The 17,781-nt window shown below is 38.4% G+C and overlaps 1 protein-coding gene across 2 annotated transcripts in view; it reads right to left on the minus strand.

Moving 5' to 3' along the window:
• Positions 1-17,781, minus strand: part of MAPK14 (mitogen-activated protein kinase 14) — a 40,793-nt gene that overhangs the window by 16,150 nt on the left and 6,862 nt on the right. For both annotated transcript variants that reach the window (XM_067531863.1, XM_067531860.1), the window contains exons 2-8: positions 13,257-13,386; positions 6,673-6,731; positions 3,214-3,325; positions 2,635-2,664; positions 2,088-2,135; positions 1,453-1,567; positions 584-655 (exon numbers count right to left, since the gene is read on the minus strand). In XM_067531863.1, coding sequence (XP_067387964.1) covers positions 584-655; positions 1,453-1,567; positions 2,088-2,135; positions 2,635-2,664; positions 3,214-3,325; positions 6,673-6,731; positions 13,257-13,386 — 566 coding nt within the window. The remainder of the gene's footprint in view (positions 1-583; positions 656-1,452; positions 1,568-2,087; positions 2,136-2,634; positions 2,665-3,213; positions 3,326-6,672; positions 6,732-13,256; positions 13,387-17,781) is intronic.

Here is a 17,781-nt window from a genome sequence, read left to right on the forward strand (position 1 = left end):
TACCAGAGCCTGAGCCCTCATATCAGCACCAGCATATACCGAAAGGGGGAATGGAACACATTTAAATTAAAATTAATAAGCATTTGACAAGAAAGCAAGATATTATGGAAAAAATTAGCAAGGGATCCCTAGCCTAAAGAAGCAGGAGAATCGCTGCTTTAATAGCATCCCATTTAAACATGCAGGGAAGGTAACCTTACTGAGAAGTAAGGGATGTTTCTTACTTGAAAGGAATCTACCACAAGAACAAGAAGGATAAGCAATAGGGATATGGGGCATTTTGTGCCACTGACCAAACCCAGAGACCAATATTTTGGGCAGACCAACAAGGTGAGGGACTCCCAGCAATTAACAGCAAGTTAGTAGTTCTAGTGATGGCAGCTACCAGTGAAGAGGAAGAGATCCACCTCTTTTTGCATTGTAATGATTTCTCATGTGGGTCGATACGCAGCAAGATGGGACACACTTAGCCATGTCTGGAGCACAAGAAGTCATTAACTGAAAATGTTATTTCCTTATGAAATGTGTGAAGGTGCAGAGCTCTAATTTACATTTCAAAAGAGAAAAAGTTTTGAAAGGATACGGTCTGTACCAGGAAACAATGTTCTTCCAGTCAACAGTTCAGCCATAATGCACCCCACTGACCAAATATCAACTGAAAAAAAACAAAACAAAAACAAAATGATAAATGTAGTACAGGAAAAATAAAATCCCAACAGAATTACCTTGATCAAGAAGTAGAAATAACTCCATGTTTTGGTGTTATACACAACTTATAACATGTCCAGGCCAGTAAACAATGTTCTGTCACCCTCAGCTGAAACTTGATCAAGGAAACCTAAATACCAAACTAGATTAAAGTTTCCCCAGCTGGGCATAATGCCCATCAGGCATTGAAGTTCACAGAGCAAGAGAGAGAAGCCTGTTCAAGGCAGGCAGATGTCTGCAGGATGGATTTGCACAGCTGCAAAATGGCATGGTCTTACACCTGTCATACCCAAATGGAAACATGGAAAAAGGAGGACACAAAAACACCCAGTGGGATGTACACACAAGTAAATAGAGGGTGTCAGGAGAATAGAAAAAGAAAGAAGAAGTATGAAATCAAAGTAGCACATTTATACTCTCTCTCTTTAGGAAGTCATAACCTGGCAAAATGAGAGGAATATCTATGTGGATGGATATTTTGCTCATTATAATCTCAAGTATTGTAAGTGAATTATTTAAATGAAATCTTGTGAATGCTAATATAATGATACTCAAGTTCCGGTCCATTGTCAGTTGGCTGGCCACATGATGCTGCCTCATTGCATTCAACTTTACTCAAGTACAATTGCTATAGCTGCCCCCATTATGCACTTACAAATGGAAGGGGAGGTGTCCAAAAAAGACAATCCCTATCAAGATGGAAGCTACACTATAAAAATGTTTGAGAACCCTCTGGCAATGTACCTGTCTGGTTGTAATGCATCCAGTTCAGCATGATCTCAGGAGCCCTGTACCATCTGGTAGCCACATACCCAGTCATTTCATCATCCGTGTGCCGGGCCAAACCAAAATCCAGAATCTGCAGAACCGAAAAACAAAACAAAAACAAAAAACAAAAACAAAGAGCGGCACGTTGTTACAATGGAAAAAATGAAAACCAAACTCCTTAGAGCAAATCAGGCAGTTTTGAAACGGGGTGGAGAAAGAGGTGGGTATAATGATTCCAAGAGTAGATTACAGAACACAGATCAAGGCACTAGACAAAAAACAGACTAAGCCTTGGCTATTAGGACTGAGGCCGAGTTGTGTGTGGATAATTTGCCTTTAACTGTACTGTGCTCAATTCCAAGTCAGAGTTGTTAGTCTTTACTCTCATGAGCACTAAAATTACTCAACACACAAAAAATTAAATTGGAGTTTAGTGCAACCTCCTTTCAGCCCTTTGAAAAGGCACAACAGGTGAGAACTAAAGTATTCTAGGCATTTTGAATTGAACTATTAAGAAGCTGATTTGCTTATGAAAGTCCTGGATGTTCAATGTCCACCATGTGACTACTCAAACCACCAGTCAAACTAAGTGCATACTGTCACCAAATTACCTTTAGCTCACAGTCTTCATTTACAGCTAGGTTACTAGGTTTTAAGTCCTAAACAAGGAAGGAAGGAAGGAAGGAAACAACATCAGCATCAGTTTTGCATAACAATGTATTAGCTGCAGCTATGGCAGAGTCTGTGTGTGCACTGTCAGCATCTGGCATTAACCCCCATTTAGATAAGAATACAAACGTTTATAGTGAGGGAAGTCTCGTTCTAGAGCCAATTTTTACTGAGTTTTCTGTGTAAGCAGCAGTTAGTCTTTTCAAGATTCTCTCATAAAAGGGTAATTAAGCCTGAATACCTCTATTAATCAAGAGAGGAGTAATGCAATGTACCCAAAGACACAGCAAGTCAATGCTGAGCGGGAAACAGAACTAGGAATCTTAACACCCATTTCCCACCTTTAACTTCTAGACCACTTCCTGCAATGTTCCACAGCAGCTTTCATCCCAATTCTATAGTTGCTGTGATGAACAAATTCAATGTCACACCTTTTGAAGTGTATTTAAAGATGCTGATTTCAGTAGTTACTCTAGTATAAATACTCACTCTGTGTATTATGTCAGCCGAATGGATGTACTGTAACACAAGATGACAGATATTTTACAAATCAGTATGAGTAAACATCTTCCATGTCCTTACTACTAGAGCATGTAACACCCACCCCCCACCACCCCAAGATTCAGACTGTATACTTCATTTGCAGTAGGAACAAAGTGGGACTTAAGTGGTGTATAGGCCTTCTTTGGGTCCTATACACTCAGTCTGTCTCCTTCCAGACACAGAGGAATTCACCATTACCAACAATGAAACTAGTTTATATAAATTGAAGGGATAAAAGATCCACTATGGAACAGCTCTTATTCATAGCCTTCCAGACTCAGCCCATTGCTATGTGCAATGTGAGAATGTATTCACATTGTGAGTTTCTCGTGGAGCACTATCTCAATACTGAATCATTAAGTTGGCAGCAGAAAGGACAACAGAAGGTTACCCTAGATGCACTAAGAAAGTGAACAAACTCCACAATCCATTCATGTTAGTCTCTTCAAGGGGGATTGTACACTTCAGGAATTTCCATCTCCTCAAGCTGAGTTTTCAGTACTTTGATAGGACTGGTGCAAGTACCTTCAGACCCCGAAGAATTTGGTATATAAGAAACTGTACATGGTCATCTGTTAGCTTCTGACATTTCACAATGTTGTTCAGATCAGCCCCCATGAGGTGGGTCACCAAGTACCTGGAAACAAAAGGAAAAGTAGAACAGGGAGAGCCACTAGGATATACCCCCTTCCTCCCCATGAAAAACAATTACTAAGCAAACTAGCACTCCCACGGGGATTGAATGAATCTTTGCTTTACATGGAACAGGTTATTAGAATAACTAACCACTATCAACTAACCAACACAACAGCTTCTCCATCCTTCCTCTTACACTCCTGAAATAAGTGCATTTCTATCACATTGCTTTATAAAAAGGTGGTTAAACCACCACCATCTTCTACAGATGGAAAAAGTGATGCACAGAGGGGATACATCCATACACATGAATTGTGGCAGTGGCAATATGATGGAACAAAAGACATGAAGGAGATAATAAACAGACATCCATATACCCCTGGTGTGGGGATATGACCCATCAGCACCAAAAATTTTAGAGTCTGAGAGCTTGTCTTCACCAGTGCAGCTTCGCTGCTGTAGTACTTCAGTGAAGATGCTCCTATGCTGATGGGAGAGCATCTCCCATTGGCATAGTAGTTAATCCACCTCCCCAAGAGGTGGTAGCTATGTTGGCAGGAGATGCTCTTCCACTGACATAGCACTGTCTACATGGGGAGTTAGGTCTATATAACTATCTTGCTCAGGGGTGTGGATTTTTCATACCCCTGAGTGACAGTTATACCGATATAGAAATGTATTGCAGAACTGGTCTGAATCTCCAGAGGCTTTGAACAGTCTTGACCAAGAGTAGCTGCAGAATGATTACGGCAGTTCAGCATGATCTTCTGTATGTGTTTCAAGCTTTATCTAAAGCATCATCCTCAAAGCATGGAGGTGAGCATGACATGAGGTGACCTCAATATCCTAATGTATCCCATCTACTCTGAAGAAGCATGACATAGCTGAACACTTCAAAGTGGTCAAACTGCAATCTTAAGACTTCATGCCTAACTTACACTGAAGCCAAGTACACAAACAACACCTAGCTAGCTAGCTCACTCAGCTATGGCATTATAAGACACTTTTACCTCCAAGGTTCCTAGCTGATTTAGCTTTGTTCTTGGCCTCAGGTGCCCAGGAAAGTGTTAAAGGCTCACCCCAGTCTTGACTACTTGCAGACAAACCTGAATTCATATAGGATAGCTGTGGCTCTTCCTCAAGCATTGAAAATGGCAACCATATTCATCCATATTGGTAATTTAATCAAAGTGCACTCGCCACTGTGCATGCCGTGATGTGTAAGGGAGAGAGGATTGGGGGAGGGGGGGAGGCGGGCAGAAAAAAAAAGGGAGGAAAGTGTCCTAAAGTGGTAACACCAGATAACTGAGAAAAAGGCATAATAATCAAATGCTATTTTATTTAAAGAAAGGTGAAGTTTTAGCGAGCCAAAAGAGAGAGATAAACAAGTAGTAATTGAAAGACAAAATGGCTATTGCGGCACAGTTCAGCTAGCACATAGCAATGTAAGGAACTCATGGTTGGAAACAGAGGCTCCTGGCCTGTTTAGCAGGAGCAGGAATGAGCCAACCAAGTATGGTCTGGTAATAGATTTTAAGCTAAGGGATTCCTGCAAGACATATTTGTGGAGCTCAGACTCAAAAGTAGAGATCTGTTTTAAGATATGCCTTTGGAGAAAATACAAATACCCATTTGTCAAATGCTATCATCTGCAACCCACCAAAGAGATAACAGTCCCCAGTGACCATCCTTCATATGCCAATGGACTAGCTGAAAGCAGACTTGTATGAGCACGCCCCATTAGGCATACTACAGTTAAAGGAGTTATGTCCTAAGTTTGCACTAACAGAACATGTGCTCTCGTCCTTTGTGCTGCAGAATCACTTTTGTGTGGGATCCAAGAACAACTTACTGGTCTAAATGTCCATTTATCCACTTCCCCTCTGTCCTCACCCACCATTTATACAGCTTATGACAATGCCTTGCCAATTGCTTGCAGCAGCTCATAGCTGTATCCTGCTACAAACTTCCTTACCACAGAGCCATTCCCAGGCATATTACGATTCCAGAAATATAAACCTTTTCCATGAGGGGGCCGGAATTTGGTGATAAATTATAGCAGCTTTGGAGTCACTAAAGTAATCAAAAGAGATAGTTTCATTCTGTCTTCCTAGGTCAATTTCAATCTATAGGCACAAACTCACGGTTTGTCCAAGTTAATTGGTTTCAGCTTTAGTCCAACATGAGACACAAATACCTCTTGGATCATATCTTTTAAAAATTGATGAATGGCATGGCACGGCAGGCCTCATTCCAGATTAAGGTAAATGCTACTTTCCCAACCCAGCCAATTCCTTCCAAAGCACTCATACCCAGCAAGGCAGGTACCCACGGCATTGCCTGAATTGCACAAAGGGAGATGACCAGGACACCCCACTATGTATACTGACTTCAAAGAATTCAAGGTCACTGCCCCTTTCCTGCTTTTTTTGTCATTTAAAAAGAGTGATTATTCTATATCATTAGACAAGACTAATGGAGCTAAAACAGGGATTTTCAAAAGGCACTAAAGGGAATTGGGTGTCTGAAAATCCCAGTCTAAATATGTATAGGATGGCTCAGCAAAGAGTAAACAGTGATGGGAGGAACACAAAGGACATCTGCTAATACTTTAAGTTGTAAATATAAAACAGGGAAGGAGTTGTTTATGGCATAACAAGGAGATATAATTACAAACACAAGTTTCTGGACAAGGAGAATTATTAGGCCTTGAATAATCTCACATGGGATGTAGAAGAAGTCCCATCACTTCTGAGGTTTAAAACTAGACTAGGCAAAGTTCTAGCAAAAATCCTATAGGAAACAATCCTACACTGGCAGGAGGAAGGATGACATGATTAATAAGAAATCAGAGATAGAAAAGGCCTGTGATTCAAAAACAAAAATGTAACCATAATCTTCATAATCCTCCCAAATTTCAACCATGTACCAAGGGTAGCTAACACTACTATTTTGTGTGCTTATGGGGGGAGGGACGAGAAAGCAGGGGAAGATGTAACAGTCATCAAATATGTTAAGAGCTGTTATAAACAGAACGGTGAACAACTGTTCTCCATGTCCACTGAAGATAGGACAAGTAGTAACGGTCTTAATCTAATCTGAATCTCTCTTGCTGCAGATATTACAAAAAACTTGCTAACTATAAGCGTAGTTAAACTCTGGATTATGATTCCAAAGGAGGCTGTGTAATCCCTATCACTGGAGGTTTTAAAAACAGGTTGAACAAAAACACCCATCAGAAATGGTTTAGCCACAGTCCAGAGGGCTGGATTAGATTTCAAGGTTCCTTCCAGCCCCATGTTTCTATAATCTGATGTTTGGGCTGCAGTTTTCAAAGATGTTACCTACACATCATTGAATTCTTCCAGTGACTTAGCAGGTGTGAACACATCCAACAGACCAATCACCTATAAAGAAAAAAAAGGCAAAAATGAGAAAACTGAAATATATTTTGTAATATAATCTGATCTACTTCATAAGTGGTTAGTTCCTGTACTGGAGTAGAAAGGATTCACTCCAACTCACTTTTCTCTTCCAAACACATCAAGAAGTCGGGAGGAGGAAAGACATTAGTTTTCATGATCTTGAATATGTTCTTGTGGGGAAAAAATTCTCAAGTTTTAATACATATGGTGGCCATTTTTACCTGAACCATACATCCCAAGAATCAAATAGGAAAAGGTGAAAAAAATCAAGTAAAGTGACAACAGGTTGCCTAACACAAATGCTATATCCAATGTTGTATTAGTTCCAGGATATTAGAGAGATAACGTGGGTGAAGTAATATCTTTTACTGGACCAACTTCTGTTGGTGAGAGAGACAAGTTTTTGAGCTTAAAACAGAGTTCTTCTTCAGGTCTAGGAAAGGTACTCAGTTTCACTGCAAAATACAAGGTGGAATAGATTGTTTAGCATAAGTAGTTGACATATATTGTAAAGGACCATTCAAGATGAACTGGCCCATTAATACTTCTCCAGTCATAGGAAGGAAAGGAGAGGGGGGGAGAGCAGCTGAGTGGAGGTTGTTAGTGGGTTACAGATTTTTTTAGCAAGCCATAAATCCAGTCCGTCTATTCAGTCTATGATTTTTAGTGTCTAGCTAAGTTATGAATTTAAGCTCCCAGCCTCATCTTTTGAAAATGTTGTGCAAGTTTAAAATGCTACAATAAAATAGTGGACAATCTGTTAGGAAGGAGGAAAAGAAAGCAGTGGATAATTGAAAATCTAATTACAAAACAAAATGCTTTTGAAGACAGCACAGTTGGGAAATAGAGGTTTTAAAATCAGAATTGGATTGAGAAGTAGTGATTCTTTCCTACTAAGTTAAATTATTGGTTGAAATAATTCTATTATTATATTGATCCAAAACACATTTAAAATGCCAGAGACCAAGAAGGTATTGTTATATTGGATATAATTTTTTTAACAAGAGTCCATACTTATCTATGTTTTAATTATCTTTTGTTAATTATTTATTAATAATTGGCTTTATAACTTTTTGATGTTTCATTATAACACCTGATTTATGTTATTTGCTATTTGAATACAAGAGATGGCCTATATTTTATTTTGTATTTTTATCTATGTTGAAAATGTGTACAACAACTAGTTAGTTTTTTTTAAACACAACAATCCAAGTCAGAGTTTTTTAAATATTCTCCAATTCCAGTCTTGATTCTGATCTTAAAAGTATAGAATTTTAATACATAAATTCTTTACCTTTAACACAATAACCCCCCATTTTCTATGTCAATAGAGAAGGAAATCAAAGTGAGTGAACGCAAAGTTTTAGTTAACAAGTCTAAATACTCCCCCCTCCCCCCGCCTTCCCAGTGAAGATCCTGACCTGAGAGGCAATACAAACCTGTGCAACTGATCAATGCAGCAGTAAGCAGGTGTAAACCCTAGTTTGATATGTTACAAACCAAAATACCCCAAAGGCATTGCAGTGAGATTTCCTTGCCAGTTTGCAAGAACAGCTTAGATTTGCACCCTCACTTATACTTTTCCTACCTATGCAACCTCCATCCCCACCTTTCCATTTTTACTGATCAAAAATCCCCATTCTCCTAAATGCAGCTTCTCTCACAGAGATGTGCCGAGTTCTTTCTACATTCACACAGCTGGAACTCCAATGAAGGTTTAATTGTACGTGTGTAACTAAAGGTAGAATTTAGTTCTCTGAATCCCACACTTACACAGGTGTAACTAAAGGCAGAATTTGGCCAAATTAACTTTAAGCAGATGATTTCAAGGGCATAAGTTCTGAGGAGCCAAGATGATGCTTTTGGAAAGGACATATTTAGAGAATAAATGGAACAAGTCACAATCTGAACTTCCTCAAATCTGCCCTATGCTGCATCCCAAAGATAACTCAATTTCTACAATCTACAATAAATAGTTAGACAGACTTGTTGCCATCCTCAATTCACATTAATTGTTTTATTTCATTTTCAGCAAAACAGCATATTCATCCCCTGAATAGCGCAAGGGAGCAAGAGCTCCAAAAGTCACTACACACTTGTAAGGTTTCTTCAGTGGGCATTTCAGTTTTGGGTATGAATTAATCAGCCTCCAGTTTAGCACAAGAAGACAGACCTTGCTCTTTCCATTCCAACTTTCCTTTTGACCATATCACTTAGGGTCTGCACATTTTAATACAACAAGATACTACCTACTCTTACTTTTCATCAGAGAAGTTACACTGACCATTACCTACAATACTTAAATGTGCTCCTTCTGCAGTGCATCATTAACGCAATTCTGAGGACATTTAACCACCACTATATTCAGAGCCCCAGCCTGATAGTGGACTGTCTGTACAGAGAGACTAGTCCAAGAACTAGTCTGAGATGATCTGATGCCCAATTATATAATCAGTTAAGCAGGAGATGATCAGTGGAAGCAGCTTTTCCTATAAGGGATATATAGTCAAAGACTGTGCCCTCACACACTGGCTGTTTAAAAATACAATTATGATCCTACAATCCTGCTTCCAATTACAACACCCTTCACAAACAACCTCAAAGACAACACAAATCCAACCAGAGCATACAAGTACTATCCTGATGCCCAAATGCATTTCACTGTGTTAAATATTTCAGTTTAATCTATACCAGACAAAATTACCAAAATATTGATTTCTAATTCCATTGTAGAACACTTAATATTATGGAAGTGCCACTTCAGATTCAGTAGTTAAAGCTGAGTTCAGTTTTACACTTCAACCACTTTTATGCATGAGGAATGCAGCATATTCTCAAAATTATAGCACTACTGAGTACAGAATGGATTTTCTGAGAATTCAAGTCAATCTACATAGCATCAGAAGTTTGATGTGCCTTACCACCATAAAACATTGATTTCCTACTTAAAAGAGTTTATAATCTTGAGACAAGTCAGTACAATAGTTCAGAGAAGGAATGATATGGGGATTAGTGATAAGGAAGGAGGATTTGCTTGTAAAGATGTATTTTAAAAGATTTACAGGAGAAAGGTACCTGGAAGATTAGAACAGGGAGATTATTCCAGGCACGTCAGAATGAGAAAGACTGAGAAAGTAGATGAAGACTGCAGTGAAACGAGAGAATTGGAAAGAGCAAAAGCATCAGTACATGATGATAAATATAAATAGCAATAAAGATTTTACAAAATCTCTACTCTAATTTCCACTACTTACACCTAACAAGCTCAGCCCACAGTGGGATGGTTGCCCAGAAATAGTAAAATAAAATGTTTATCCTGAGGGAAGGTTTCAGTCCACAGCAGTTTTGGGAACAAAATAGCAGTCAAAAAAGGCTCAAGAGAAACTTGGTATGTATGTCTATTCATTACGACAATAACATCAAACACTAGAGCTCAAACCTCACCATGGCTTGAAGTAGGTGCTGTTGGGGAATATTCTTCATAATATGCAGGTGTTGCAAAAGTTCCACTTATTTTAGCAACACTAAACGTCAAGACTGTGGAAGTGTCAGAGCCTTCTGAGATATGGGCAGCTGACTGAGTTAGATGGTGGCCAACTACACACACTGGAATGAAAAACAACATGAATTCCAGTCAAAATGCCCAAGAGAATCCATAAATTAAGTTGTTTGGGATGTTAATTCTTCACTAAATAAAGACACTGGAAGTAGGTATGGTTTAGCTCACTGATGAAATTTCAGGAATTTTCTTCATGTCAACCTAAAGCTCATATAATATACAAGTTAGAAATCTCCCTCAACGTTTTGACAGCTATACAAAGAGCTGGATAACGTTCAGACATGTGATTTGCTGCCTCAAAATAGAGTATAATATTGATGTACTGGTGCCTTAATGCTGCAGTGAATGAGAATTATTCACCCAAAACCACACCTTGTACTAGGGCAATGTAGAAGTTCCACATACACACATTCCCGGGATGCCAAGAATGTATTCTGAACAAGTCATAACTGTATTTATTCTTTGTACTCTTTAGAGGAGTTCATGGCATAAATTGATGAGAAAAGAAAATAATCCCTAATGTATATATATGACACTGCACAAGTGAGAGCATTAAGACAAGCAGCATTTAAAGTTCAACACATATTGGGATCATTGTTTGTTTTTGTTTATCCTTCCCAGAATAATCCTATCTTGCTTGCTAAGACCTGCTGCATCCTGTGCACAGAAATTACATTACAGAAATTGTAGAGCATTTCTCAAAAGATATTAGGGTTGCAAGAGACCTGATTTTACCTGATCCACCCCCCCAGAACACCAACTTTCAGGCTTCCACAAGAAATCAGAGAGGATAGAAATACTGCTATTTATTTTCTTTAAAAAGGTATCTAACGCCAAAAATAATATACATTTACTGAACATCAACAGCATATTCAATGCTGCACAACATAGTAAGGGCAGGTCTACACTACAAACTTGCACCAGCACAGCTATAATGCTTCTGGTGAAGATGCTCTAAGGCGATGGGAGAGAGCTCTCCTGTCAGGTTAATATCTTCACCTCTGCAAGAGGCAGTAACCCTGTCTGCAGAAGAAGCTCTCTGGCTAACATAGCACTGTCGACACAGGGAGTTAAGGTCAGTATAACTATGTTGCTCAGGGGGGTGGATTTTTCACACCAGTGAACGATGTGGTTATCCCAAAGGAAGTGTGTAATGTAGACCTTCCTAAGACAATGTCTCTATCAAAAGGAGCTTACTATCACAATTCTACATAGTTTAAAAAATACAGAGCATCAATGACCAGAAGAGATCACTTTATCACATACCGGTGCAGATATTTTGCTTTTTATAACAGATACATGACAGCACTATTAGGATGATTCATACCGTGTTCTAAGAAGGGATCCGAAAGAAGGGTGGATGTTTGGCACAAGGACAGGGATGTTGTGCAGAAGGGACAGCGTGACAAGAGGCACAGGGGTGAAAGTGGGAGAATGACAGAGAAAGCAATAAGACAAAAATGTATGGCCAAAGCAAAGGAATAATTCAAAGTGGAAAGAGACCAGAGAAGAAATTAAATGGGGCAGAGTTGTGCAGAGCCTTAAACATGAGGATGAGAAGCCTGAACTTGATACAGAGGCAATGGAAAACCATTGAAGGGATTCTAAGGTGTGGGTGGGGGAAAGAAGTGCAGTGGGTATGAAAGATAGTGTTTGTATTCCCCCTCTCAGTCTCACTGTCCCCCATTTTCTTACCTGCTACCTGGGCCAAGTTCCCCCCATGCTACAGTCCAAAGAATAGTTTTCCTCCCCTAACCTAGAATGTGAGCTCTCTGGAGCATGGACAAAACTTTAGTGTATGGTTCCAGCAGTGCCTAGCACAATGGTGACATGATTCTTGATTGAGGCCTGCTGTAATACAAATAATAAAGTCAGGGCCAAGGAAAATCTGTGTCAGTGAAGAATGCAACAGCCGAAGAGGCACAGAAGTCACAATAAAACCCAGCCAGTGGAAAAGAGAGACAACAGCCTCCTCCTAATGCTTGGAGAGTCCCACCATCGTGGAGGATGTCATGTCTCAAGACACTTGCCTCTCATTCATCTTTGCAAAGGCAGTGGCAACTATTGCTAAGATGAGCAATTGGAGCCACCAGGTGGTTCAAGCTGCACTACTGAAGCTCTGACTTGAACAGGCATAGCAGGAGGAAATTCAAGTGACATTTCTCTCTCCTTACATGCAAAGATCGACCTCAAAGTGGAGGGAAGAAACGAAGCCTCCCAGAATACCATAACGTGTTAAATGCACAAGTGTCAAAAAGGAACAGGCAAAACATTAAATGAAGCAGGCTCATCTTAATACCTGTGTATATTGCCTTAATATCCTGTCTATCTAGTTGAGGCTTTATTATGGAAGTTACATTTCAAGCTTTGCTTCATCACTGAAGATCAGTTCTCTCAAAATACCCTTTTAACAGTTAGACTTTCATTGTTACAAGAAACTAGACCAATTTATTACTATTAAGGATCTTCTATAAGCCCAGTAAAATATAATTAACACCAACATCAATTACAAAAAAAAGTATGCAATAGTCATCTGTTTAATAATCAGGTACTTCTCCCATCTTGTTTTCAATCAGGTTAATCTGAAAAGGTTTGGTCACTTTCAAGGGTATTTATACCACCATTTCCATCTCCCTCAGTCCTCCTTCCCAACACCTACAAAACATCCTATAAGTCAGCAAACAAAAAATAAAGACTTGTAGCAGACCTTCACCAATTTAGTGCTAAAAAAGTACTCATTCTTCTGACTCCACTTCTGTCACCCTCTCAAACTACTAAAAAACATTTAATTGATATCTAAGTTCCTATACTACAAGACTTTTAATGTAGTCATGCTGGAGATTCAGTTTCCCTATCATTGACTCATCTAAATTTGATGAAGCTTTACACAGCTATGAACATTCAATTTCCCACCTATTTCATGTCTCTAGGTATCTCCTAGAACTTACATTTTCATGTTTCATATGTTTAAGTAGTCGTAGTTCTCTGTAGGTCCTTTTGGCATGGATGATGGACTGAAATGGTCTGGACAGCTTCTTCACAGCCACTCGCAGCCCAGTTTTTCTGTCAAAGGCAGAGCTACAATAAAAAAAACAAATAAAGTTACCAAATGTACTATAAAAATACTTTAAAAGTACCCAGGGATTGAGACTGAAATAGCTCATTTTCCCCAGTGAAATTAGTCCATGAGTACCCTGCGCCACACTTTCAAAAGCCAATTTTCCACATATATGTCAGGTTTCCACGGAAAGTGGCAAAGAACAAAATGAATCCTTTGCATCAGGGTCAGGGGGAGGGAGGACTGGAAAGGGGTTTTGCAGAAGAGGGGTGTATACTGTACTGTAAGAAAGCAGTCTGATGAACGCCCTCAAAACATTCTTCAAAACATTTTAATTTACTTTGGAATTAAGATATGGCAATCACAAATGCAGTCTCTCTCTCAAAAAATCAATACACTAAGAGAGAATCAAAGCCTTCAAATCTTTTTTAGCTGGAGAGTATGGCCTTGCAAAAACTAGTAATTTAAAAGGAAGTGTCCTGCAAGCTTCCCTGAACATTTCACAGCTCAGTGAGAAATCCTTTATGAAACTTAATTTCAGTTCATTCAAAGTTAAGAAACAGATTGGGAATTGAAAAAACAGGAAAGCTTGTTTTCTCCACTTACAATAGATGAATAAAATACTAAATGTAAGGATGAGACATACTAGTTCTAAAATCCTCAAGGATATGGTGACCTGACAAAATCAATTCACTTCACTAACTACTACTTCCTTTAACAAATCAATTTTAAATGGAAAACATGTTTTGATAAACTTTTCTTATGTATCAGCATATTTAAGGTAGTTTTATTTAACTAATTAAAACATACCATTTTCAGTATTTTAAGTGAATTTCAGTTTCCATCCAAATAAAGCTTGATAGGAATCAAGAATAAAAAACAAACAAAAACAATCTATAAATTAAATGCATCATTCACCATTTTCTAACATAATAAAGCAAGTAAAAAGTAAGTCTGAGTAAATGTCTGTTAAGCAACATAACTGCCTAAAAATCTGTACAGATTTAATGTATCCTCTGGGTTAGCAAAAAAAAAACAACCAAATTTATGTAATGGCATTTAGTTGTAAATCAACATGTTTTAATGATTACCAACTAATGAAATCGACCTCTCATTAGGAAAAAAGGTACAAATGCAAAACAAGATTAAACCTGATTATTTATCAAGGTTTCCTGCTTGCTGATTTAAGTCACTTTGATTTAAATCAATCCATCCTGAATGTCATCACAAAAGATTGATGTAGGTGAAAAACATTATTCTATTAAAGCTCAGATATATCCCCACACAATATTGCAGAGCCCCAGCTGAGAATTTTAGATTTCAAGTGCCAACAAAAGATCGATTTTTAACTGTGAACAACTGAATTCCACTTCTGCTTTCCCCCTCCCATTCTGATGTTGTCTAAATGTAGCTTCTTCTGGTTTGCCATAAAGGAAAGAGAGGAAGAGGCAGAGGCAGAGGATGTGAAATTGATGAAGTTACACTTAATAGTAAGATAACAGAGAAAGGGGTGGACAGAGTAGAAGAGAAGCCAGGAGTACTGAGATATCATTTGTCGATTTCACAGAACTTTTATTCAAACAAGACTGCACCTCAATTCTTCCCAAGATCTATACAGACCATTTCCCTTGATAATCATGGAAGGGAAAGCTCATGTTTATAAGTTCAAGGTGGGAAACAAGTCCAATAATGGAAAGTCCATCACCACATCTCAGAGAAAAGAAGTCAGAGCAGAAAAACCATATGCATACTAAATCCACAGCTATATACAAATCAGAAATATAAGTTAAATGCAAACCCCCTCCAAACCATAGTTTATATATCTTCTATTAACTGAAGTCCCAGCACTTTTTAGTACAACTTGTTGAGTTTCATTTAAGAAAAACATCCCTTTTAAAATCCGTGGGCACTCTCCATACAGAATGCTGAAATGAAGCTTATGAAAAACTGTGCAACTATGTAGCTGAACACTTATTTCAGCCAGAAACTATCATCTTCCATGTGTTCGCCAGTCTATTTTATACTAATGCAACAGGAAAGGAATACTTTCAATCCTTCTCTGCAGAACAGCAGTAGCCCCATCTGTGCAGCTAGTGTCAGAGTACATTCCACTGAAACTGCTCACAGGAAAAGATATGGAAATAAAGCTGGAAACGTTTCCCAGAGATCATAGAAGCCTCAGACTGCAGTAGCTGAATTACTGCTTTGGATTATTCAAAATGTGTTTGAAATCTATTATGCTCTTCATCATTTAGGTGGATTTTCTTCTACACTTCACTCAGATAGACAATCAAAATAAATGAGTAAAGGTTTCCATTTTTGTTTTGATTGCTGTTTCCTCTCAAGTTCTCATGCACAGTTACAATGCATCAATGTTGAAGTAGCAAACCATGCAGTGGAATATTTTAAATACTATTTTCATTTTCTGTTTAAGTTTCATGCAAGATTTTTTTTGCCTTTTTTTTTTTTCACTACATACAAAACCTGAATTTAGGATCTACCTATAAGAGAATCCTTTAAATGAGACATGAGGTGTTTTTCCAGATATTCTTCACAGCTCCAAAATAAAATATTAGTCATCACAATCCAAACTAGACTAATGTGAATTAGTCATCCTCTTTAGCAGCTCCATCCCTTTCAACTGCAACAGGCAGCATACACCACCATTTAACAATCTCTCTTACTTTGGAAAAAAGGAATCCTCTACATATTATTCCATCTTCACAACTACAATCATTATCACCACACAAATCACTTACCAGAATAAAATATACTGCTTCCAGAGCATCCCTTACCCTGCCAATCAAGGAAGCAAGAGATTGGAATTCTCGATCAGGTTTTTCTTATTGACAACAGAAAATCAGGAATAACTTCACTTAAATTAATGGGAGTTACAGTGGTGCAAGATGTGGTGGTGTGTGGGGGAGGAAATCAGACTTTAAGACTAATCCTACCTCCACTTGGCCACCATTCTGTCCCTAACAAGAACATATATTCTACATCTAGTTTGAGCTTGCACAAATTGATCAGATGCCTGTAATAACATGAAGGAAACACTATCCAGGAAATTTTAAAATGAAAATACACAACTACTTGACAATTAAAACCCCATGGCCTCAGTATGACAAGAGTCTTCCTATTTTATACATCCTTGAGCAGTGCTAGATGTAAAGATCCTGACCCAAACTAAGGTCCCTACACTCCACACCAACATATTTTCTTTCAATATGCTCCTCCAAGTGGAGAATATTTTCTCCTAAAAAACATTTCTACATTATTCTTTACAGTTAGGCTTCTATATGGAGAAGAAAGATACCTCTCCCACACTTTGTTTTATCTATTTAGGCTATGGTTACACTAGAAGGCTTGCAGTGGTGCAGCTGCATCGATGCAGCTGTGCCGCTGAAAACTCTGCAGTGTAGCCACTCTAAACCAACAGGACACAGCTTTCCCGTTGACTTAATTAATCCACTCCCAATGAGCAGCAGCAGCTATGTCAGCAGGAGAAATTCTTCTGCGGACATAGCGCTGGTCCACACCGGTGCTTAGGTCGGTGTAACTTTCGTCACTCAAGGAGGGTAGCATGTTCATATATGTGGTAGTGTAGACATCGCCTTAGATTGTAAGCTCTTCAGGGAGGAAACTGTCTCTTACTGGGGGTTTGTACAGTGCCTAGGACAACACAGCCCCAACTTCACTTAGAACCATTAGGTGGTACCATAATACAAATTATTTTTAATAGTTCAAGTCTTGTTTTCTTGGAACCCCATTTTTTATGCTCTTATATTAGATAATATTTACAAAATGTTCTGAATATGGAAAAAAGTTGAAATACCGTTTTTTTAAATACCTACCAATTTTGCTTTTTTCTACTTACTAAATTTTATTGTTTTACGCATCTTTTAAGGGAGCTGACAATATTTTTATTTTTTTTATTTTTGCACTTCACATTTTTAACTTATGGAACAGTTTTCCTCCTGGCCCTCACAAAAAAAAAAAAGTCATTGTGTTTTGACATACTCAATTGATGTCATTAGCAGTAAAGCTCTTTGGGAATAATGTTTGTTTAAAAACAAAAAACAAAAACAAAAAAAACCCACGGCAGACCAGGGGAGCCTCAACTTCACTCAACTAAGCTCAACTTGTCATGACTTCCAGGGCAGCACCCAATTAGCATAAACAAACAGACTGCATCCATTTGAATTAAGATATCTCAACAGGCTGTACTTTAATATTAAACACAAGGCTGGCTACCTTAGTCATTCTTACTGTAAAGCTAGAAGAGGAACGAGGAATCCCAAGAGAGTGTCAATTTATATAGTACAATAACTTTTCATGCAGCACAAACAATATATTAACATTAGATGTTTGTTCTCCAGAGATACTCTCTACCACCAGCTTATAACAGTTTTAAG

This window comes from Emydura macquarii, unplaced genomic scaffold (genome assembly GCF_026122565.2).
Source record: "Emydura macquarii macquarii isolate MOO-44397 ecotype Brisbane River unplaced genomic scaffold, CSIRO-AGI_Emac_v2 contig_3220, whole genome shotgun sequence".
NCBI lineage: Eukaryota > Metazoa > Chordata > Testudines > Chelidae > Emydura > Emydura macquarii.